At 43.6% G+C, this 26,193-nt stretch overlaps 1 protein-coding gene across 3 annotated transcripts in view; it reads right to left on the reverse strand.

Annotated features, from left to right (window-relative positions):
* Window positions 1–23: 23 nt before the first annotated feature.
* The window catches only part of LOC124036236 (adhesion G-protein coupled receptor D1-like), a 42,660-nt gene continuing 16,490 nt past the window's right edge, over window positions 24–26,193 (reverse strand). Inside the window, exons 15-26 of one of the 3 annotated variants that reach the window (XM_046350537.1) lie at window positions 13,618–13,691; window positions 12,762–12,885; window positions 4,379–4,482; window positions 4,076–4,187; window positions 3,748–3,901; window positions 3,092–3,158; window positions 2,794–2,860; window positions 2,550–2,641; window positions 2,287–2,413; window positions 2,127–2,168; window positions 1,907–1,999; window positions 24–1,800 (exon numbers count right to left, since the gene is read on the reverse strand). In XM_046350537.1, the coding sequence (XP_046206493.1) occupies window positions 1,705–1,800; window positions 1,907–1,999; window positions 2,127–2,168; window positions 2,287–2,413; window positions 2,550–2,641; window positions 2,794–2,860; window positions 3,092–3,158; window positions 3,748–3,901; window positions 4,076–4,187; window positions 4,379–4,482; window positions 12,762–12,885; window positions 13,618–13,691 (1,152 nt within the window). In that variant the 3' untranslated portion in view covers window positions 24–1,704. The remainder of the gene's footprint in view (window positions 1,801–1,906; window positions 2,000–2,126; window positions 2,169–2,286; window positions 2,414–2,549; window positions 2,642–2,793; window positions 2,861–3,091; window positions 3,159–3,747; window positions 3,902–4,075; window positions 4,188–4,378; window positions 4,483–12,761; window positions 12,886–13,617; window positions 13,692–26,193) is intronic. The other 2 variants (XM_046350538.1, XM_046350539.1) reach the window with 2 other exon arrangements.

Below are 26,193 nucleotides of genomic sequence, written 5' to 3' on the forward strand. Positions count from 1 at the left end.
TTATTCATTTTAACATACAGTAGGAAGGATACTGGGGTCTGTTGTGAGAGGAATTACATACAATACGTTTTCATGTTTGTCTTTTTATTCAACAAACTTGAACACAGAAAGTACCTTAGAAAACAAGCAAAAGACAGGCCATAAGATGATGGTCTGTTCTGAAATACTGAAAAAAGACAAGTAATGGGAAGTGTTTTTAAATGATTTCATACAGCAAATCCTATTGTAGGAGACTAAGTGTTGGTACAGTGTCAGAACCATCAACATCTCATCAGACATTTCTCTCCAATCTCACAGTGAAACTCAACAAAAGAAAATTTGTTGTGCTCAATTCAAAGTCCCACTCTTGTGTTTGAAAGACATGAATATGCTAGCCTATAACTATGTATCCTCTACTCAAAGATAAAGCATAAAACATCTAACGATCTACGTAATTTGAAAAGTTAAATGGAACACTGATAAAAAAATTCACAGAATTGTGTCTAACACAATTAATAATTCTCGATTTTTAAAAAAAAAGCATGAAATACTGCAGCTTACAGAGACATGATGTACATGATGAAATACCATTGTCAACTCATCTTCATCGTGAGAAGAAACAACACGCAAAGAAAACATCAAAAGAGAGACAGGTATCAAACATTGTGAGTATTTTGAGTGACTTTGCAAAAAAAATTAAGAATCACAAAATCCATAAATAAATACATTAAACTGTGTTTTTTTCTTCTTCATTTGATTACACTTTTTACATTAGTGAAAGTATTATTTATTGTATCAACTATCCCTACACTAAGGCACATGTTTATTTGGGGCTAGATTTAATGTTCTGCACTTTCTGGAAATTAAATATTTCAAACAGAAAATAATTGTAATTTATTATTTTCATTGGTTCAACACATAATGTTTAGTGTGCCATGCAGCCAGGAGCCTGTGATAATCATGTATTAGAATAACTATTCTGAACCAGAAGTAACCGATTACCAGGCAGCTATTAGCCTCTTTGTCATAACCATAATACATACCGAAAGTAACGATAGCACTCAAAAAAGTAAAAGCTACACTATGTTTACATATCACAAAATATACCAATGCAAAACATTGGATAGCCTCTGGTCAAATGGATCATTATTCATCAAAAATACTTGGGTAGAAACATTTCAAGACATTATACACAATATGGTGGACAAAAAAACAGTTAATGGCATGCTTTAAATCCTCAAGGTTAACAGCCAATATAATCTCACTCTGTTCCCTAACCATGGGTCCCCTCAGAATTCCCTTCTCTAAATGGGTCTGGCCAGCTGTCTTTTATAAGAGAAAGGCACAGTCTGAGTCTGTTTGTCATCAGGGGGAGATTACATTATGTTCCATTTGGGGTTACAGCATTACATCAAATCATTGTATAGTGGAGGAGTAAGGGAGCGGGAGGCTGTGGGCTATGGAAGCTAAGCTCAGAGATGCCTGTAAGAATGGATACTCACTGTCATTGTGTATAGAGGTCTGAATGAAGACACATGACATCCTGACTATGCAGCTGAACCACAGCATACCCCCTTATCTTTTCCTTCTGAGTCATATATCACATATAACAGTGCACAACAGCACAATGCTTTAGCCAGTGTCTGTCAATTAATCTACACTAGTCAACCTCTGGTTGGCATGGCATCCTATTTCCGCCCTTACTCGAAGTGATACCCTCCAGTTTTAGACAGCAGAGAGGTCGATCCGATTGGCTGAGTTGGTGCTTTTGTCCCATGTGTTCATCTTTGTGGGGCTCGCCCCTCCCCTGTTCCCATTCATCTAAAAGAGAAAAAGGAGAGCACACACTTGATCTCACGATCAAAGTTATAAGTTTAATTCACTTCATTCTTCTTAGCCAACTAGACACCTCTATATTGGTACTCACAACGTCAGAATTGAAGGGTTTCACATTGATGTTGCGAATGGAGCTGCTGGTTAGAGACCACACCTTGGTTTTGTGCTTAAAGGCAGCTCTGACCTACCGCAAAACAGCACAACCATGAGTAGGACCAATAACAGATGCAATGTTTCATAAACCTCCCCAGACATATTAGAAACAAAACAAACTATATCAACACTATAACAACATGAGGGGTGTGCCTTACCTCAGAGTTGAGAAGGCAATGGAACAGGAAGATAAAGAATCCCTTTAGAGAGAAAAATCCACATGATTGTATTCAATTACTGTAAATAAAGGCTATTGTGAAAGATATTTTATGAAATGTATTATATTGCATAATGGCACATTTACAGTACGCTACTTACCTGTAATGAGTTGAAAACAGCAAACATGTACTGGAACATCAGTGCGTGATCGTTGATGGCCAGTACCCCAAAGATCCAGGAGATGCCCAGAATAGGAAGGAGCACAGCCACTGCCTTTGCAGTCAGCCTATACACACAGAGAGACACAGAAACACTAAATGTCAGCATTCTATAGTGTATTAATGTCAGTCTGACTGAGTCAGAGTTTGGATAGCATCATCACCATGATGGTTTCAGCCCTAAGAACAGAGATGATGACTCACTTGACTGCGTTGGCATCGCCATGAACCTTGTAATTCTCTGAACTAATACGAGAGATGATCCTCGTTACAGATATAAGAATCACAATATTCACCTAAGTAAGAGAGAAACAACACATATCAGTTAATGTCTTTATCACTTTCATGAACAAAAAAGCTTGAGCTCCAGTGATTAATTCGCTGTAAATTGTAAAGTAAAAAACGTAAATAAACAAACAGTTAGTGGTGATTTCTTCAGTTCTCTTACCACAATGACAAACAGTGCTGGTGCCACAAATGCCCAAATAGCCCCATTCTTCAAGGACAGCCAACAGCTGAGGGAGGGAGGAGAGAGATAACAAGCTTGGTCGACATCTCTCACATTATACTTCCCATCTCCGTTTACTCTGTAAACTACTTATACATAAATATGCTTAGATACATATCTCTTAACTCATGGCAGTTTCATGGCACCAGTATTGATATTTTAACTATATCCAATGGCACAAAGTGCTGCCAAGGGGTTTTGAATGTCCAGGTTGGAGTGTGTTGACTCAGTGACTTACTTCCCAACCTCTCCATAGCTGTCCAAGGCTGATGTCATAGAGACCACACATATCACCAATGGAGACCCTAGGAGAAGAGAGGACATGTTAGTTACAAGATAAAAATATATCACACACATCATGACATCTCTAACATTACATTGTTTAGTATATGCTTCCTTATACAGTATTGACTTCAGTCTAATGTTTTCTAAATCAGGTTTGGCAAGGAGTATGAGATGAAAGTTAGCAAGACCGACAGTAGAGGACACCGGATGTATTTTAATTCCCACCAACATCGTTCTAGTCTTGCTCATGCTTTCATCTGTTTTAATGAGTTGCTAAGTCCACAGCGATTTACAGACTTCCCCAGCAAAGAACAATTCAACTGTTACGCTAAAGGAGGAAATGAAGAATTAAGGGTCAGGAGCCTGATTTCACTGCTAACAACAGGAGCTGTAAATGACCAAATGGCAGTGTTAAAAAAAACTTAAGCTGGACACATCTACACTCCTTAATTTGCTGTTGGCCACAAATCGCAGCATTACTTTAACCAACAAACATAGGAAATGATAAAAATGGAAACCCGATTGATCCAGTTTGAGATGAATAAAAACATGTGGATCATTAAGACATTTGTGCCTAAAAAGGACCATTGATACAGTTACAAGATGTACCCCAGCCAATCCCGTAGTAGTAGAAATGCTTGCTGCCCTCTGAGCCGAAAACCTTGATGACCATGCTGTAGAGGTGCAGGCCCTCCACCAGCATCCAGGCAAACGCACTCAGGAAGAAGAAGTGGAGCAACACAGCCATCACCTTACAGGGCAGCTGGGAGATGAGAGGGGTTAAAGGTTAAAACTAGGGCACAGTGTGCATCATTATCTCTGTTGGCACGCTCTGCCTCCTCTTCTTTATCATCACCATCATCATCATACAGTAAGTGCAAATCACTTCCTGGTTCTAGCCAATGAGATCCTCTGACTCTGGTTATGAGGTGCTTACCGTGCCTGGGTCAAAGCAGAAGCTGATGAGCAGCAGGATCTGGGCCACTAGGATGGCAAAGGACAGGTTGGCATGGATGTGGTAGCGTTGGTTACGGATAGTGCTCACTGACCTGCAAGGCCAAACACAAATAGAAACATTGAATATTGCAAGAAATGTATAACATAAGTTTGATATAACATTTCATCATAATGGGGCGAATACCACTCACAAAGAGCATGTGTGACACACAGCACATGTGAGGTGGATTGATACGTTTATTTTGATTGAGTCAGTGAACAATAAAGATGGAGGGATACTCACGACAAGATTGCAAATGTCACCAGTGTGATGGTCAGACAGAAGATAGATATAGAGCAGCCAATGTAACTGATGGTTGATAACGCCACCTGGTGGGCCTTGGTTAGCTGTGCAAACGTGAGAATCATCACAATTCAGTAAAACATTCCAGACACAAGTTTGATGTTTAGATTCATGTTCGGGCTGATTCATTTCAAAAGGATACAGACCAGAATACATTGCATTGAACACATTACTAGAGAAATAATGTAAAGCTGAACTGAGAAGAGCATTAAAACAAAGTAGTGATTCTCTAGAAGGGACACTGTGTTTAAACTGAGCTGAGTTTCACTATGAACCAACACTGCCCTCTGTGGGATATTTATGGTAAGTAGCCAAGTTTGTGGTCATACACACATCCTTTAAAAACATAGGTGCTAATAAAGAATACTTGTGAAGAACAGGAAAACCCGCACACTGTTTATGCTCCCAATTCACCGCTTTATTGACGACGTTTCAATCCAAAACTGATCTTTTTCAGGTCTAAAAGACGGAGCTCTGTTATACACATTTCACCTCACATGACCATTATGCACATGATGGACGTGTGGAAACAATTCAATTAACTTTTGTGCACAGTCAATCATAATTAATCACGGAGGTACATATGGTCATAAGGGATTATATACATACAAATTGGTCCGTGTTAAAAGCTAGGCAAAGGTTACAAAAATATTACATTGGAAACTTTTGGAATACCATTACGCGCAGCACACGCGGTAGCCGGAGATATAAATACAGTGACCTATTTCAAAACAACTTGTGTACCTCTAATAATTTAATATCAATGAGATGGGCACATGTATTAGTTCCAGAAAATCTAATACATGCATATGTACAAAATTAACAAGTGGCGAACTGCATGTCAAGACTATTCAAGACATATCCATGTAATAAATGGAGACATGATGGACAAACGGTGAATCCAATACAATTATATTTTCAGTGGAAGATTATCAGTATCTCCCTTTCCTAAGAGCCTTGACGTGTTCGATAACAGCGTATCCCAGAGAGATGATGTTGTGACTAGCCTCCATGAAATGCGCAGCCCTGAAATGACTCCTGTGTTCTGCTATCCTTGTTTTCAGAGCATAGCATAGACCACAAATACACTTGATCAGGTATACCATTTATTCTGTAGAACACGTAATGATGCCTTTGCCCGTGATGGGGTGATTGGACGTTGTGCATGTGTTCGTAAAGTTACAATGGGTACATCTGCCACATATGTATTTACCTTCCGGCACATTGTCGGAAGGTAACATTGTTACCGGCACATTGTGCGCGTCTGAAGACTACCCGCGGGTCAGTGATCATGATGTGAGAGTGTTTTTGAATGATATGGAGTTACACCGAGGTCTTCTGGAGGAATTCCAGACATTGGCAGAACGCCATGACTCTGCCCTGAATACATTGCTGGAGCAATTCCAGAGGATTATCTGTGAGGCCGCCGGCCATGACAGGAACCTCCCAGCCCCCCAGTAACACCGCTGTCAGGAGTGCGTCTCTCCAGGGCACCCAGGCTTCCCAAGAACCCCGCTTACCTCCTCCGGAACGCTTCGCTGGAGGTTCAGGAACCTGTCAGGCATTTCTCTCTCAGTGTTCCTTTATCTTCGAGCTGCAGCCCTCGTCTTTCCCCTCGGACTATTTGAAGATAGTGTATCTCATAACGCTAATGTCCGGGAGGGCTCTCGCCTGGGCTACAGCAGTGTGGTAACCACAATCTGCCATGTGTTTCAGTTTGGAGGAGTTCGTGGCTGAGGTGAAAAAGGTTTTGGATTCTTCGTTGTCCGCGAGAGAGGCTGCCCGGAAGTTACTTAAGCTTCGCCAAGACTCCCTACAGTGTGGCGGCCTATACAGTTGATATCTGCACATTGGCTGCCAAGAATGCCTGGAACCCGGAATCCCTGTTTGACACATTCCTTCATGGATTATCGGAGGAGGTTAAGGATGAGCTCGCAGCCCGGGAGCTGCCTACGGCTCTCGATTTGCTCATCGCCTTGACCATCTGGATCGATGGGCGGCTACAGGAACGTAGGAGGGAGAGGTCTGATTCTGGTTCCAATCGCTCGCCAAAGGATCCCACCTTGCCTCGGAGGTCTGCCGACTCTCCTTTTTTGGAGCCAATGCAACTCAGCAGCACTAGGCTGTCACCCGCCGAGCTCTTACGCAGACATACCACCCAGAGCTATCTGTATTGCGGAACTGCCGGTCATTGTGTCTACCTGTCCTTTAAAGAGGCCAGGCTCATCAGTAGGTATGAGTACTCTGGTGGGCCTCCCCTTACTTGCACCCCTCTTCATGTCATCCTGCTGTGGGGCGACCAGTCTAAATCTCTCCGGGTTCTCGTTGACTCTGGGGCTGACAAGAGTTTCATGGATGCCACCCTGGTGTCTGAGCTGGGCATCCCCACTCAGCCCCTCTCCAGTTTCCTGGACGTTAGAGCCCTGGATGGACGCTCTATAGGCAGGGTTACCCACAATACTACTCTTATCTACTGGCGTGTGTCTGGGAACCACAGTGAGTCTATGTAGTTTATGCTCATCAAGTGTCCTCAGGTCCCAGTGGTATTGGGGTTGTCTTGGGTCCAGTTCCACAATCCCCTTATCAACTGGGCTGCTGGTACTATCGTGGACTGGAGCCCGTTCTGCCACGCCCATTGCCTGAAGTTCTCCCGGGCACTACACCACCCCGGGGACGGTTGTATTCACTGTCGGGTCTGGAGGCCAAGGCTATGGAGCAGTACATCGAGGACTCCCTGGCTGCAGGGGGTATCCGTCCATCTGCCTCCCCCACCGGTGCAGCATTCTTCTATGTGGAGAAGAAGGACAAAACTCTACGCCTGTGCATCGACTACTTGGGGCCTCAATGACGTCATGTTTAAGAACCGCTATCCGCTACCACTCATCTCCTCGGCTTTCGAGCCTCTCCAGGGGGGCACTATCTTCTAAGTTTGACCTGTGGAATGCCTACAACCTGGTACGGATACGGGAAGGTGACGCCTATTCATCTTTCCCTGCTCAGCCACTGGGCTCTCGTCCTTCGAGTGCTCCATGGGTTACAGTCCCCCGCTCTTCCCAGAGGAGGTCAACATACCCTCTGCCCAGATGTTCGTCCGCCACTGTTGGCGTACCTGGAAGAGAGCTCGGTCCGCTCTTCTCAAGACCACCTCCAGATATCGTTGACAGGTGGATCACCCCCGGATGCCGGCTCCCCGCTTTTGTCTTGGGCAGAGGGCATGGCTGTCTACTCGGGATCTGCCCGTTTGGGTAGAGTCCCGCAAGCTTTATCGACCCTTTCCCTCTGCTGTTGCCGGCACCCTCCGTATACATACCACATTTCATGTATCAAAGATTAAACCTCTGACTCACTGCACAATGTTTCCTCTTTCCAGGCCCACCCCTCCCCCGTCTCATCTCCTGAGTGTTCGACCTCGGAGTTGGGCATTCTAGCAACTGGTTGACTGGTAGGGTTATGGTTCAGAGGAGAGGTGCAGGGTCCCCGCTAGGAACATCCTGGACCCAGCCCTCATCGCTGAGTTCCACCGCTAGCATCCCGATCAACCAGGTATGTGCCCGGGTAGGATGCCACACCCTGATCTGTTTCACCTGTCTTGTGCTTGTTTCCACCCCCTCCAGGTGTTGCTCATTTTCCCCATTATCCCATGTGCATTTATACATGTGTTTTCTGTTTGTCTGTTGCCAGTTCGCCTTGTCCCGTCAAGCCCAAAACCTTTTTTTCCCGTACTCCCGTTTTTCTCTCTAGTTCCTGTTTGGACCATTCTGCATGCCCTGACCCTGCCGTTCTATACCTTGTGACACTACCCTGGATTACTGACCTCTGGCTGCCCTTGACCTGTCGTTTACCTGCCCCGTTTTTGTAATGCACTTTTACTTCGAACGGTCTGCATCTGGGTTTTATCCTGAGGTCTGATAGATGTTGAATCCCTTCATACAAACATCACCCATCTAATTTATATCAAATAATTATTAGAGGTACACAAGTTGTCTTCAAAATAGGTCAATGTAATTATACTGAAGAGAAAAATAACATACAACATTTCACAGTTCATATAAGGAAATCATTAAATTTAAATAAATTCATTAATCTATGGATTTCACATGACTGGGCACCCCCACGGGTGATGAAGCCAGATGTGGAGGTCCTGGGCTGGCATGGTTACAAGTGTTGAGGCCAGCTGGATGTACTGCCAAATTCTCTAAAATTACATTGGATGCGGCTTATGGTAGAGAAATTAACATAAAATTATCTGGCAACAAGCTCTGATGGACATTCCTGCAGTTAGCATGCCAATTGCACACTCCCTCAACTTGAGACATCTGTGGCACTGTGTTGCGACAACTTTTTAGTGCCCTTTTATTGTCCCCAGCACTTGGTGCACCTCTGTAATGATCATGCTGTTTAATCAGCTACTTGATATGCCACACCTGCATGCATTCTTAGCACAGGATAAATGCTCACTAATAGCGATATAAACATGTGTGGACAAAATCTGAGAGAAATAAGTTTTTGTGTGCGTATGTAACATTTCTGGGATCTTTCATTTCCGCTCAGGAAACATGGGACCAACAATTTACATATTGAGGTTCCATTTTTGTTCAGTATAGATCTACAGCCAACGCGCGTCCTGGATGTAATGGGAGTGTATTCCAACAGTTTTTTAAGTTTTTTTTTACTGTTGCCTATGTTTTACCGATTTTGTATGTACAGTATACAATCCTTTATGTCCATATGTACCTCTGTGATTAATTATGATTGACTTTGCACAAAAGTATCTCTACTTGCACATCATCTTCTGCTCATTTATCACTCCAGTGTTAATCTGCTAAATTGTAATTATTCGCTCCTATAGCCTATTTATTGCCTACCTCGTCATGCCTTCTGCACACACTGTATATAGACTTGATTTTTTTCTACTGTGCCACTGACTTGTTTATTGTGTTATTGGCTTGTTTATGGTTTATTCCATGTTATTCCATGTGTAACTCTGTTGGTGTCTGTGTTGCACTGCTTTGCTTGATCTTGGCCAGGTCGCAGTTGTAAATGAGAACTTGTTCTCAACTAGCCCACCTGGTTAAATAAAGGTGAAATAAATAAAACATTTGTTTCCACACCCACCATGCGTCGTGTGTGTGTGTATGTGTGTATATGGTCATGTGAGGTGAAATGTGTATATTTTGGGATGTGAGAACTCGAAAATCCGTTTCGGATCGAAACGTTGTAATAAAAAAAACAATGTGAAGGCCTTCTTGTTCTTTACATGTTCATGGTAAGTGACATAGTTACATTTAAAAATAAACGTCAGACACTCAGAAGATCCTGAGCGGCGCAGTGGTCTAAGGCACTGCATCTCAGTGCAAGAGGTGTCACTTACAGTCCCTGGTTTGAATCCAGGCTGAATCACATCTGGCTGTGATTGGGAGTCCCATAGTTGGTGCACAGTTGGCCGGGGTAGGCCGTCATTGTAAATGAGAATTTGTTCTTAACTGACTAGTTAAATAATAATAAAATATCTTGCCCATACTTCTGATCATGCCACTCTTTTGAATGTCATTTTATGGCTTTTATTGCATGGCTCTACGGCAGGAAGTTACTTCAATATGTCTGACCTCCTTAGTGCTTAGTGTCCTGTCCAACCTCCCTGGCCAGTGCCAGTCCCAGTGCCAGCCAGTAGAGTGGTGTGATGTCAAGTGCTGGGCTTTAACAGGGATCAGTGACCCTCATTACTAGTGTTCTCACTGGAGGACCTCTGTGCTGGACTGGACTGGGTAACACTATCACCATTTTAAAGCTGCTGTGGCATGGTAAAGAGAATACCCCTGACCTGAATCTCAATGAGGTCCACTCTCAAACTATGGTGCTGCACATATGTCTTGTCCTTGACAATTGTATATCAAGGATGATTCCCCTTTTCTCTTCCTCTGTGTGTGTGTGTGTGTGTCTAGTTACAGGTACAGTAACTGCCAAAATAATGGAAACGCTTGAGCAAATGAGGGATACAATGTACTGTATATTGAAAGTAGGGGCTTCCACAATGGTGTGGTTCCTGAGATAATTAAGGAATCAACTAATAGGATGAGAATGCCCCCATCCACAGGGCACAAGTGGTCACGGAATGGATTGATGAGCATGAAAGTGATGTAAACTAAATGCCATGGCTGTCTCAGTCACCAGACCTCAACCCAACCCACTTATGGGAGATTCTTGAGCAGCACCTGAGCCAGCATTTACCACCACCATCAACAAAACACATAATTATGGAATTTCTCAAGGAGGAATGGCGTCGCATCCCTCCAATATAGTTCCACAAACTTGTAGAGTCTATGCCAAGGTGCATTGATGCTGTTCTGGCTCATGGTGGCCCAACACCCTATCAAGACACTTTATGTTGGTGTTTCCCTTATTTTGTCAGTTACATGTATATGACTGTGTGTGTGTTGTACGGCATGTTTCTGTTTTTTTTATAGCTGAGGTTATTTCTAGACATTGAGGTTTGATTCTCCATTAACTGCAGCGTGTGCCTTGTCATTTGGCCAGTGGAACAGTCACAGCCTTCCAGAATAGAGATGCGTGGGATGTTCCCATCCAGCTGAGGGATAAGGCTGCTGCCCACTAATTAGAGAGGGACTTGAGGAAAGTATAGCATCAAGGAGACGACTGCCTCAATACATTACTGAGTAACGCAACAAAAAGGATGGTTATCCTTTTCTATTTTGGGAATCTATTCAGGATGGATGGTCAGTCACCACACTCACAGGGTGAATATTGCTGGCCTTTTGATAACAGAGGAGGGTTATTGTCTCTGGACTATTGCCTTGGTTACCATTTAGGAGAATACAATGCACTAATGGTGATGAACTGTGATGTGATCTGGACTGTGTTCCAATAAAAGTTTGGGGTACAGGTTTATGAAGAAAGGGAGATTGTGGACTTCATGGTATGATATTGACATGTAGTTGGTTAAGTAGTGTGCATACATCTATTACAAAGAGGGAGGTATACACTCACCGGATAGTTTATTAGGTACCTAAAAGGTGTTGGAAACATTTGTAGCGCGTTGGCATCAAGGGACCTAACGTGTGGCAGGAAAACATTCCCCGCACCAGTACACCAACACCACCAGCCTGTACCAGACCGGATAGGTCCATGGACTCGTGCTGCTTACGCCAAATCCTGACTCTGTCATCATCATCATCATGATGCAACAGAAACCGGGATTCGTCGGACCAGGCAATGTTTTCCCACTCCTCAATTGTCCAGTGTTGGGGATCGTGTAAACACTGGAGCCGCTTCTTTTGAGTTTTTAGCTGATAGGAGTGGAACCTGGTGTTATCGTCTGCTGCAATAGCCCATCCGTGACAAGGAACGACAAGTTGTGCGCTCCGAGATGCCGTTCTGCATACCAATGTTGTACTGGAGCTGTTATTTGTCTGCCTGTTAGCTTGCACGATTCTTGCCATTCTTCTTCGACCTCTCTTATGAACGAGATGTTTTTGCCCACCTGGTCTGCCACTGGCTGGATATTTTTTGTTTGTAGCACCATTCTCGGGAAAACTCTATCGACACTGTCATGTGTGAAAATCCCAGGAGGGCAGCCATTTCTGAGATACTGGATCCGGAGCGCCTGGCACCGACGATCATACCAAGTCCCTTAGATCACTAGTTTTGCCCATTCTAACGATCAATCGAATAGTAACTGAATGCCTCAATGCCTGTCTGCCTGCTTTATATAGCAAGCCATGGACACGTGACTCACTGTCTGTAGGAGCGACCCATTTTCGTGAACGGGGTGGTGTACCTAATAAACTGGCCAGTGAGTGTAGCTTGAGAATCCCTGAGCCAAACAGACTGTGGGAATAGATGGTCTTTGAGGCATGGACCATTGCCTCATGTCGAGACCCAAAGAAACCACACCTAATCATGGTAGTCTGCAGCAATGCCCTATTAAATCACTACAGAAAACAACGTTGTTACTTAGGTATGCTGAAAATTCTAGCAGAACCAGGACCTCTGGATGGGGAAAAGTTACTGTGTGGTGAACCACAGACCCCTGTGCAAATATACTCACATAAATCACTGGTGCACTGATGGATAAACACACACACACACACACACACACACACACACACACACACACACACACACACACACACACACACACACACACACACACACACACACACACACACACACACACACACACACACACACACACACACACACACACACACACACACACACACACACACACACACACACACACACACACACACAGCAAGGTTCTGCATGGGACTGCGTGTTGTGGAGGAGAGGAAAGGGATCTTACCTCCATGGGAACCACCTGCATGAGAATGGCAAAGTTGGTGAGATGGTTACACAGACACACCGAGTAGGACATGTTCCCTCCGGACCGCACACAGCCCTCATTGGACCAAACACCCACCTTTGAACTGATGGAGGATAGACAGACAGACAGACAGACAGACAGACAGACAGACAGACAGACAGACAGACAGACAGACAGACAGACAGACAGACAGACAGACAGACAGACAGACAGACAGACAGACAGACAGACAGACAGACAGACAGACAGACAGACAGACAGACAGACAGACAGACAGACAGACAGGAGACAGACAGACAACAGACAGACAGAGGACAGACACACAGGAGACAGCCAGAGACACAGGAGTTGAGACAGAGAGATTGTCAGACACATATGCAAGCACACACATAAACATGCCTGTCAAAATAGCAGGGATGAATCTACAATGGCACATACTCCCTAAACCAGATTATATTCTAGGTAAAACGATTATGTGGGAGGCCCTTTAACACATATGTTTTGCAGAATTAGATTTTTAATAGGGCTGTCAAATATTTCATTTTTTTTCATGAACCACAGAAGGAAGGGGACAGGAAGCATAATGAGTCCAAGTAAAACAGTCACAATTCACAATGATTTATAGCATTTAAACAGCCAAAACATTGGCTTATCAGATGGCAGTGTTTTTACTGAAGGTTGTACACTCCCTCCCTCAATATATATACTGTACCAAATGTATTGATGCTATGTATCAAGGATGTACTGTATATGATGATGATGATTCGGGCCAAATGAGTTATTTCAGTGATAGACATGAAATAGACATATTTCAGTGTGCATATGTAAACCCAACCTGTAGTCGAGGAAGGCACAGTAGAGGAACACTTTGTTGCTCTGGTTTAAGGCTTGACCCTGCTGATCCCTGTTCTGAAAAAAGAAAACAATGTCCTAATTTCACAGTTACAGCTCTACTTCACAAACCTCTATTGTGAGATGGGCATGTGTGACATGTTGATATTCTTTGGCATTTGTATCTTGTCAAAATCAAATCCCAAAGAAGACCTCATTTTATATTTCTGAACAGAATTCAGTTGATGAACCAGAAGTCCAGGTCTCCCTTGAAAAATGGGTTGTTTTACCTCAAGGAGACAACCTGGTAAAATAAATAATTAAATAGAAAACAATTGACTTGATTGTATTGGTGAGTTGGAGTGATGGCCAACCCTGGCTTTTGTTTACTCCCATAAACCAGAGCAACCTGTTAGGAAAGTTACTGTAATCACCATGAGAGGGGCATGGGATCATTTGGAAGCTTTGGAAATGAGCAGCTCTCTCGAAGACGGCTTTCCATGACTCCAGTTGGCTCTCTCTTCATAAAATCAGCTTAACAACACCATTAGAGCTGGCTCGATGCGCTCCAAAAGTAGCAATCTCTTTTGAATTTGGAAGAATGAACCACCTTTTTTCTTTTTCTTTTGTGAAATCAAATAACAATGTCCCCTTCACTGGTGTTGAGAGACCAATAAACATCTGAAGAAGACATCAGCTTAACAAGCTAGAGCAGAGGTGTCAAACAAATTTTGCCCCGGGGGCCGCATTTGGTCTTCAATCAGGTCCGGAGGGCTGCATTGAAAATTGGTAACATTTTCTTGTGCTAAAAATAGTCCTCTATCCATCGTTTCAGGAACTGTTGATGCTCCCTGACTGTCTAGCTGGACACAGTCAAGAAACTGTATGAATGCATGTACATTCTCATATCTACACAGTTTAGATTTGGTTTTAGCCATTTTAAAGTACAGTTGAAGTCAAAAGTTTACATACTGTACACCGTAGCCAAATATATTTAAACTCAGTTTTTCCCAATTCCTGACATTTAATCCTAATAAAAAGTCCCTTTCTTGGTCAGTTAGGATCACCAATTTATTTTAAGAATGTGAAATGTCAGAATAATAGTAGAGAGAATGATTCATTTCAGCTTGATTTCTTTCATCACATTCCCAGTGGGTCAGAAGTTTACATACATTCAATTAGTATTTGGTAGCATTGCCTTTAAATTGTTTAACTTGGGTCAAACATTTCAGGTAGCCTTCCACAAGCTTCCCACAATAAGTTGGGTGAATTTTGGCCCATTTCTCCTGACAGAGCTGGTGTAACTGAGTCAGGTTTGTATGCTCACACATGCTTTTTCAGTTCTGCCCACACATTTTCTATGGGATTGAGGTCAGGGCTTTGTGATGGAGATGGTTGAAAGTCTGTGTTGCCCAGCAACAGCCCCAAAACATCACTGCTCTAGAGGAGATCTGCATGGAGGAATGGGCCAAAATACCAGCAACAGTGTATTAAAACCTTGTGAAGACTTACAGAAAACATTTGACCTCTGTCACTGCCAACAAAGGGTATATAACAAAGTATTGAGATAAACGTTTGTTATTGACCAAATACTTATTTTCCACCATAATTTGCAAATAAATTCATAAAAAATCCTACAATGTGATTTTCTGGATTTCTTTTCTCATTTTGTCTGTCATAGTTGAAGTGTACCTATGATGAAAATTACAGGCCTCTCTCATCTTTTTAAGTGGGAGAACTTGCACAATTGGTGGCTGACTAAATACTTTTTTGTCTCACTGTATATTATTTTACATTATGATGAAGTGAAAACATGTTTTTAGACATTTTTGCAAATATTCACACACCTGAGTCAATACTTTGTAGAAGCACCGTTGGCAGCGATTACAGCTGTGAGTCTTTCTGGGTAAGTCTCTGAGATTTCCACATCTGGATTGTGCAACATTTGCCCATTATTATTTTCTAAATTCTTCAAGCTCTGTCACATTGAATGTTGATCATTGCTAGACAACCATTTTAAGTTCTTGCCATAGATTTTCAAGTAGATTCAAGTCAAAACTGTCACTGGCCACTCAGGAACATTCACTGTCTTCTTGGTAAGCAACTCCAGTGTAGATTTGGCCTTGTGTTTTAGGTTATTGTTATTGTTATTGTTACTGAAAGGTGACTTAACCTCCCAGTGTCTGGTGGAAAGCAGACTGAACCATGTTTTCCTCTAGGATTTTGCCTGTGCTTGGCTCCATTCCATGTATTTTTTTTATCCAGAAAAACTCCCCAGTCCTTAATGATTACAAGCATACCTATAACTTGATCCAGTCACTACTATGCTTGAAAATATCAAGAGTGGTACTCATTAATGTGTTGTATTGGATTTGCCCCAAACATTACACTTTGTATTCAGGACAAAAAGTGACTTGCTTTGCCACATTTATTGCAGTATTACTTTAGTGCCGTGTTGCAAACAGGATGCATGTTTTTGATTATTTTTTATTCTGTACAGACTTTTTTCACTCTGTCAATTAGGTTAGTATCGTGGAGTAACTACAATGTTATTGATCCATCCTCAGGTTTCTCCTGTCACAGTCTTCAAACTGTAACTGTTTCAAAGTCACCATTGGTCTCATTGTGAAATCCCAGAGCGGCTTTCTTCCTCTCCGGAAACTGAGTTTGGAAGGACGCCTGTATCTTGTAGTGACTGGGTGTATTCATACACCATCCAAAGTGTAATTAATAACTTCACCATGCTCAAAGGGATATTCAATGTCTGCTTTATTATATTTACCCATCTACCAATAGGTGCCCTTTTTGTGAGTCATTGGATAACCTCCCTGGTCTTTGTGGTTGAATCTGTGTTTGAAATTCACTGCTTTACTGAGGACCTTACAGATACTTGTATGTGTGGGGGACAGAGATGAGGTAGTCATTCAAAAGTCATGTTAAACACTTTAATTGCACACAGAGCAACTTATTATGTGACTTGTTAAGCACATTTGTACTCCTGAACTTATTCAGGCTTGCCATAACAAAGGGGTTGAGTACTTATTGATTCACGAAATTTCAGATTTTAATTTTTAATCCATTTGTAAAACATAAAAAAAAAGAATTCCACTTTGACATTATGGGGTATAATTCTTACCCAAACCACCCAGGCCGTATTGGACACCGTGACTGACGGGTTTGACACCCCCGCGCTAGATCATAACAAAGGCTCAACCCCGCAGCAAAGGTGATTATTACATTGTGTGAGACTCCTTTACTGTCATTTTATTTGATTATAACTCACTTTTTTACATATAATTCCTTTAATCAGATTTAAATGGAGTCCCCAGAGACAGTGACCTAATGGTTGAAGGAATGTGGTAATTCGGGCCTGGCTACGGTTTCAGGTTCACCCTAACGCTCCATCCAATCTTTCCTCAACACAAAAAAAAACCTATTCATAGGCTGGCATGGTGTAACATCTACAGCAGACCCACCTCTCCTTATTCCCTGGGCCTTAATGGAGAAATTAGATCAGAGTGTTGAGATGAACTGTCTCTATTCCCTTCTGGAAAAAGTGAGTGAGCGGGAGAGTGAATCTGACAGTGAGGCACGATGCCTTTATGCATGTGTCTGTTTCCTGACCCTACCATACACTCTCTGTTTCATATCACCTTATAATGTTAGCTATGGGCCAAACTCTTGCCTTCATAGTATATATATTTTGTGTGTGATTTTCACCTTACTCACACAATAGCTAAGTCTGTACTTTGATCAACCTGTGTAGAGCAGTGTGCTGCTGACCTGCACATTGTGCTTTATGTACAGAAAGGACTCATGCGTAGGACTGTGTGCCCCATAGACAGGCCTTGAAAGCAGCACACATGCAGCCCATCAGCATGGGAAACGTCTGTCTTTGACGAGGTGCGAGAGACCCTCTGGGAGAGTTTACAGGGCCCTGTGGGGTTTAATAACTCACTGGTTCTTGGTGGGTGTAAATAGAAGCAGATGGGAGGGTGAGGTACAACTAGGATCCATTCACAGTCCAGGAAGAGAAAGAACAATTATACACTGCCATCAGGCATTCCTTTACTCTGGAACATTTGTTCTCTTCTATCGCTGAAACTTTGATGCTATTATGTTAATGAGAAAACTAGGGGACTAACTTTCCACATTGAGTGATTACGGAGAGGGAAAATGTTACAAGCTCTGACATGGACCAGACCCACGATGAAAAGCACACTGATGAAACGGACAGTCACAGATGGGAGATGTGGTATTATTCAGTCACAATGTCTCTGTGGTGACACAGTGGTTGTTGTTCTGACATGTCCGTTGGGTGTTTCTGAACCCATATCTGGGAAGAGCGAGAGTAGGGAGAGTGATGTGGAGTTGAGTCTCTCCTCAGTGTTAGAATGCAGAAAGAGAGCGAGAGAGAGAGAGAGAGAGATGTCATCTGGTCTGTGTGTGTGTGTGTGTGTCTGTGTGTGTTTCTGTGTGTGTGTGTGTGTCTGTGCGTGTGTCTGTGTGTGTGTCTGTGCGTGTGTCTGTGTGTGCGCGTGTGTCTATGCGTGTGTGTCTGTGTCTGTGTGTGTCTGTCTGTGTGTGTCTGTGTGTGCGCGTGTGTCTATGCGCGTGTGTGTGTCTGTCTGTGTGTGTCTGTGTGTGCGTGTGTGTCTATGCGTGTGTGTGTCTGTCTGTGTGTGTCTGTGTGTCTGTTTGTGTGTGCGCGTGTGTCTATGCTCGCGTGTGTGTGTGTGTCTGTCTGTGTGTGTCTGTGTGTGCGCGTGTGTCTATGCGTGTGTGTGTGTCTGTCTGTGTGTGTCTGTGTGTGCGCGTGTGTCTATGCGTGTGTGTGTGTCTGTCTGTGTGTGTCTGTGTGTGTCTGTGTGTGCGCGTGTGTCTATGCGTGTGTGTGTGTCTGTCTGTGTGTGCGCGTGTGTCTATGCGTGTGTGTGTGTCTGTCTGTGTGTGTCTGTGTGTGTGCGCCTGCCACTGCTCCCTCGTCTCCCTGGTGCCCTGCAGCCTCACCGTCTGCCAGGAAAGAGAGCTCCGCTCCATCAATTTATTAACAACAGAGGGCTAGCAAAATTAGCCTTGGAAATCACTTCAAACCTCATCTAAGGGAGAGAAAGAGAGCGGAGAGAGAAAGAGAGCGGAGAGAGAAAGACAGCGACAGAGAAACAGTCAGAGAGAAAGAGACAGAGAACGGAGGAGAGAGAGAAAGACAGAGACAGAGACTGGAAGGCAGATTGAGGGAAAAAAAGAAGAGAATGAGACTGCCAGAGGAAGGCAGAGAATAAGTGACAGAGAGTGAGAGAAAGGGAGTAAGAGACACAGATAGTAGTAAACTACTGTAGTTCCCCTCTCTCTTTCCTCAGAGATCATTAAATGAGTAGCGAAGAAAGCAGTTTGTCTCAACTGTTCTGTCAGCCCACTAGGCCTACATCACAAACAATGAGAGACCAGCGACATCCATCTAATCATTGAATCAGGGCATACAATAGAGTATGGATGGAGAATCCTGCAGCTCAGTAAGGAGTATAGTTAATGATTATGCAACTCTTTAAGGGTGAACGGGGTATTTTTCAGCTGCCATGACATCAAGACAACACGCCTATCATGTGGCAGCGTGTTGCATAACAACATTTGGGGGAGATTCGTAGGGAGTATTATGCTTCAGGGATGAGTGGCATATGCTGGTGATTAACGAATAGCCCCCCCCCATCTGTCGTCATGGTGAAAGAATGGCCTTCCACGTCTGCCCTGCCAACAGGATAAATACCGGCTACATTCTGATATGTCTATTCTGGTCATATGAACAAATGTTGTGCTTTAGCTAGTTAATGTCAATGCAAAGCTTGACGTCTTTGAAGACAATCTCACAATATCCATGGACAGAATGACAAGGTAAAAATACAAACTCTCACACATAACATCTGCATATAAGCCCCCCCCCCCCTACACGACATACCCGCCAAACTCTTCGACCTCCCATGATTGCCAGAGGTGGATGTCAAGCCCTCTCTGTGGTTGAACTCACCTCCCCAACCACTGACAGGACACGCCTTCTCAAATCCAAAGACATCAGACTATTCCAGGCCAAATTGAATACTAGCTTTTGACAGCTGGTTCTAAGACAGAAAGAATAAAGTGGAAAAGAAGAGGGAAGGGGCGTATGGATGGTGGCTCACTCTCATGTGCACCTCTTGTAGGCTTCAATGCAGTGATTCTGACACATTGATACAGGAATAGTGTATATACTGTACAGCAACCATGACACTACCTATCCATCAAAACTAAGCCCAATACCACCATATGTTCTTTAACGTACAGCCAAATAGCGGACTAACACACAACCTCCCTCTGCACACTGTCCAGCTCTACCACACTAACCCACATTCTCTGGGCTGGCATTGCTACTCTGTAGTAAAGACTTATTTCAAATGCAATGCAGTCTATATAAATATTATGGACAATACATTTACAGCCATTTTTGAATCTCAATATCAAATCATTTCTGGGTAACAATTAAGTACCTTACTGTGATTGTTTTAAATGAAAATGGTCACAGGCAAAGAACAATTTCTCAATATATAATTTTGCTAGGACTGTCTGAGAGTGGTCTGAGTGGGGCGGGGAAATCTAAAACTAGCTGTTGTTAGCAGAGAGGTTTGAAACTCTCTTTCTTACTGGTCTATTAACTAATTTACCACCTGGTGATGTCACCAGGCAGGCCAAAACTCCATCCCACAAAAACAGGCTGAAATTTCAGGCGGTCTTATCAAACAGTTCTTACACTATAAGGACAACATCATTTTCAAAATGTTCACAGAATTATTCCAAAATCATAGTGGGGAAATATATATAAAACACAGAAAAATCACATTTTTGACAGCACTGAGCCTTGACATTTGTGTCTTATGTAAAACACAATTAATAATAATAAATATATTTTCAATTTCCCCACGTTTCGACATAGCAATCTAATTGAGGGCATGGAGAGAGACAGGGTGTAGTTAAGAATTACTCTGAGGTGTGTGGTGTGGGACAGATACAATCGTCAGCCACTGAAAACTAGTCTAACAGCACAACCGTCTGCAGAGACAAGGAGAGCATTGAAACTCAAACTACATCAGCTACACCATTATACCAAATACACATGAATGAACTTCCTTTGTTGCCTTAGTATTTTAATAAACAGGAGAGTTCAGGTAGAGCTAAACCCGGTGTCTGGTTCCACTATATAACACGTAGAAAGTGCAAACATATGCATCTCCCCATGGCAACACTTACTGTAGTTAAAATTAGCCACAAAAGGAAGCACTTTATTGCTCTAAGTCTGGGACAGGCACACAGAGGTGCAGTGAAACACTATCCAGTCCAGCAGGCACAATGGACCAAAGCACTCAGCACAGCAGGTTAGGATCACAGCAGAGCTTTAGTCACACATCACTGACTTGGGATCTGTTATGATATTATTTCAGACTGGGATCCACTTTTAATTGGTGGGTCTGAGCTAACCCCAGGGCAGTTTGGGCTTAATAAACCGGTAATATTGCTATGATATAAAGCTCCATGGTGTCAGACACACCAACTCATTTAGAGGATGTGGAGGAACGGTTAGAGCCGGTTAAACCCTAACCCCTACCATTACCCTAACCCCTACACTAAACCCTAACCTTAACCCCTACCATTACCCTAAACCCTAACCCCTACCATTACCCTAACCCCTACCCTAAACCCTAACCCTACTCTAACCATAACCTTAACCATTTTAAATGTCAACTTCAATGTGGTAGGGATGTCCCAAGGAGCCCGGATAGCAAGGACAGCGGAGGAAACATCTGAGCATAGCTTCACAGCACAACTGGCCCAGAGCAGAGTGAGGTCATGATATCAGGGGAAATGTAAGGCTTGCAGCTGTGGTCTGAGTTGAGCCTCCAAGGTATACACACAAAACAACTATGTAAGTGTTGATAAGTGTGAAGAAAATGTGAAGCCAATTAAATGCTGGAAGTTGCCATTTTGTTTTGATAAGGCAGGAGGCCAAGATCTGGAAGTCTAACAATCTCATTCGCGTTATATTGCAATATCCTTGATTGCAAAATAATATGGCATTTTGTTGAAATTATATGCTGGCCTTGCTGGGATAACACAATCACACTACACCAAGCTTAATCTGAGATATGGGTATTTTCATTGAGTTGTGTTAATATGGGAGAATGTTACTTAAAGGAAAGATTCAGACATTGTCAATGTTATATAGTTTTGTGCATTTCTGAGCGATGTTCTATCGATTCCCTGGGCCATTTCATGTGTTGCATCATGCAAAACTCATCATACTGGTTGTATTTCTGCCTGCTTGAACAGCAATAGGTTAGATACACATGGAAACACAAAATTCCCCCTGTAATCCATAGAACATCGCACAGAGATGCACAAAAACGATATAACATTGAAAATGGGTGTATCTTTCCTTGAAATATGCGCCACACTGTCACTTTCTCTTTTGCCCCAGGAAATGAAAAGGAAGTTCCATTTGAGTAACTTTGGGAAAGGGGAACAGCGCAAGGGGGAGAGAGAGAGAGAACATAGGGCGGGGGAAAGAGAGACCCTCAATGCAAAGCTCCTGGCAAGAGGAGGATAGCAATCGCCAGACCTCCATCTGCGATTGATCAGCGAGCTGGCCCAAATCTGTAAGCAAGTCTGTGTGTGAGGGAGGGAGGGAGAGTGAGAGAAAGGGAAAAGAGAGAGAAAGAAAGAAAGAAGAAAAGGAGAGAGAGAGAAAGAAAGAGAGAGACTCACCCACAGGGTTTGGGTTGGATGTGTACTGGGAGCTATAAAAACTGGCAATAAAGACTGCTTGTGGCAGAGACGACTGATACCATCTTTGGCTTACTTGTTTAAAAAATATTGGGTATCAGGGTTCTTAAAAAAGGTTTCGGTGGGTTTATTTTCTCCGTTTTTGATTAATAATTAATTCCACCCTTATTTGGAAGCTCCTGAAAGTCTACTAGACTTGCAATCCCTAGCCTGATCTCCCCTTCAAACACTCTCTCATCCTCACACCCCTTTTTTGTTTTTATTAAGCAGACACACAGCAGATGGATAAAAATCGGATCAATTACAGGGCAAAAGCAAGCTCTATAAAGTGAAGTCAATATGACACCGAGCATTCATACTCGCTCTTTCATTCCAGCACCTGATAAAAGTGGCTGCTGCAGTACAGTATGAATGTGAGGGTCAGTTCTGGGAGAGATGGACAGAGGCCACCAGCGCTCCTACACTACTTCCTGTCCATTCCTCCACTCCCCACAGTCTCTCTCATGGAGCTGCCGCCGCCACTCCGAAACACAGTTTTATTGGCCTGTAAACTCAAGTCCTGCTTGTCAAAACCTTTTTTTAATCCTTTCAATTTTGACACTGAGCAACACCGGCATTCGGTGAAATCACACTTTCCATTTCTTCACCTCATACCATCAGTGTGATGCTTTGAGCGAAGAGGAGGAGTGGGGTTTTTATGTATGTATTAATGTTTAACTACAGACCGCAGTGCCCCTCTCTCCTCTCCGCTGACCCTCCCACGCCAGACCCACATCGGACAGAGCTAATAAATCACGGTTGGAGCCAAGGCCCAATCAGCAACGGCGCAGAATAGCGTGAGAAAGCTCATGGGTTTCTGGCAGACCTGATAACACCTTCACTCCATATCGGAGCTGCTCCCCAAAACCCTGTTGGCTGGCGTGGCGTCACCTTGGACCAGACAGATACGACACAGCCAGTTAGCTCTGGAATGACATGACCTCGCTAGATGTTTGATGAGGCTCTGAGCTCACAGGTTATCAATCATGGATGCAAGGTCAAATTCACTGGCCATCCGCTCCGACCTGTTTGGACTCCCTTGTGAACGATGCTAACAGCCATAACACAAGGTCATTATAGATCATTACGACTGGTCAGTGACACTGTCAATTAATTGCATATAGTTTTAGTCATTCACAGCAATAGGTTTCATGAAGTCACTTTTTCAGCCCATAAGACAGTTGTCCTCCATGTGAAATAAAGGATGTGGACACACACAGAGATGCATACAAAGCTCTCCCCCACCCTCCATTTGGCAAATCTGACCATAATTCTATCCTCCTGATTCATGCTTCCAAGCCAAGGAAGTATCAGTGACTCACTCAATACGGAAGTGGTCAGATGCGGACGCTAAGCTCCAGGACTGTTTTGCTAGCACAGACTGGAATATGTTCCAGGATTCATCCAATGGCATTGAGGAGTACACCACCTCAGTCATCGGCTTCATCAATAAGTGCATCGACGATGTCGTCCCCACAGTGACCGTACGTACATATCCCAACCAGAAGCCATGGATTATAGGCAACATCCGCATTGAGCTAAAGGCTAAATCTGCCGTTTTCTAGGAGTCCCTGTGCCCAAGGTAGCGAAGGTAACCTGCCTAAATGTTTTACCACCCGTAGCACCCACGTCGATAGCCATGAAGCGCTTTGAAAGGCTGGTCATGGCACATCAACAGCATCCTCCCGGACACCCTAGACCCACTACAATTCGCATATCACCCCAACAGATCCACAGATGACGCAATCTCAATCGCACTCCACACTGCCCTTTCTCACCTGGACAAAAGGAACATGTGAGAATGCTGTTCATTGACTACAGCTCAGCGTTCAACACCATAGTGCCCTCAAAGCTCATCACTAAGCTAAGGAACCTGGGACTAAACACCACCCTCTGCAACTGGATCCTGGATTTCCTGACGGGCCACCCCCAGGTGGTATGTGTAGGCAACAACAAGTCTGCCACGCTGATACTCAACACTGGGGACCCTTAGGGGTGTGTACTTAGTCCCCTCCTGTACTCCCTTTTCATCCATGACTGCGTGGCCAAACACGACTCGAAGACCATCATTGAGTTTGCTGACAACACAAAAGTGGGAGGCCTGATCACCGACAACGATGAGAAAGCATATAGGGAGGAAGTCAGAGAACTGGCAGTGTGGTGCCAGGGCAACAACCACACCGTCAACGTGAGAAAGACAAAGGATCGTGGAACTCAGGATAAGGCGGGCCGAACAGGCCCCCATTAATATCGATGGGGCTGTAGTGGAGCGGGTCGAGAGTTTCAAGTTCCTTGGTGTCCACATCACCAATGAACTATCATGGTCCAAACACACCAAGACAGTTGTGAAGAGGGCACAACAAAACCTGTTCCCCCTCAGGAGACTGAAAAGATTTGGCATGGGTCCCCAGATCCTCAAAGACTTTTACAGCTGCACCCTCGAGAGCATCCTGACCGGTTGCATCACCGACTGGTATGGCAACTGCTCGGCATCTGACCGTAAGGCGCTACAGAGGGTAGTGCGTATGGTCCATGGCCCAGTACATTACTGGGGCCAAGCTTCCTGCCATCCAGGACCTATATAATAGGCGGTGTCAGAGGAAAGCCCGTAAAATTGTCAGAGACTCCAGTCACCCAGTCATAGACTGTTCTCTCTGCTACCACACGACAAGCTGTATAGGACCAAAAGGCTCCTTAACAGCTTCTATCCCCAAGCCATAAGAGCCATGAACAATTAATCAAATGATCATCAGACTATTTACATTGACACTCCTCCACTCCTCCATTTGTTTTGCACACTGCTGCTACTCGCTGTTTATTATCTATGCATAGTCACTTCACCCCTACCTACATGTACAAATTACCTCGACTAAGCTGTACCCCCGCACATTGACTCGGTACCGGTACCCCCTGTATATAGCCTTGTTATTGTTGTTTTATTGTGCTACTTTTGATTCTTTTTTGGTTTATTTGGTAAATATTTTCTTAACTCTTCTTGAACTGTCCTTCTGTAGCTCAGTTGGTAGAGCATGGCGCTTGTAACGCCAGGGTAGTGGGTTCGATCCCCGGGACCACCCATACGTAGAATGTATGCACACATGACTGTAAGTCGCTTTGGATTAAAGCATCTGCTAAATGGCATATATTATTATTATTATAACTGCACTGTTGGTTAAGGGCTTGTAAGTAAGCGTTTCATGGTAAGGTCTACACTGTTGGTTAAGGGCTTGTAAGTAAGCGTTTCACGGTAAGGTCTACACTTGTTGGTTAAGGGCTTGTAAGTAAGCGTTTCACGGTAAGGTCTACACTTGTTGGTTAAGGGCTTGTAAGTAAGCGTTTCACGGTAAGGTCTACACTGTTGGTTAAGGGCTTGTAAGTAAGCGTTTCACGGTAAGGTCTACACTTGTTGTATTTGGCGCATGTTACAAATAACGTCTGTTTTGATTTGAAACATGAGGTGATGGTGGAGGATGAATGGCACGGCGATGGGCCTCAGGATCTCAGGATCTCGTCACGGTATCTCTGTGCATTCACATTTACATTGATAAAATTCTGTTTGTCGCCTGCAGCTTATGCCTTCCCTTCCCATACCATAACCCTACAGCCACCATGAGGCACTCTGTTCACAACACTGACATCAGCAAACCACTTGCCCACACAAAGCACTACAAAGAGACGTGATCGTATACAAATGTAAGCAAGGTTTGAAATGATTATGATTTAGTCAAATATTATA

The sequence above is a fragment of the Oncorhynchus gorbuscha genome, linkage group LG05 (assembly GCF_021184085.1).
Source record: "Oncorhynchus gorbuscha isolate QuinsamMale2020 ecotype Even-year linkage group LG05, OgorEven_v1.0, whole genome shotgun sequence".
Classification (NCBI taxonomy): domain Eukaryota; kingdom Metazoa; phylum Chordata; class Actinopteri; order Salmoniformes; family Salmonidae; genus Oncorhynchus; species Oncorhynchus gorbuscha.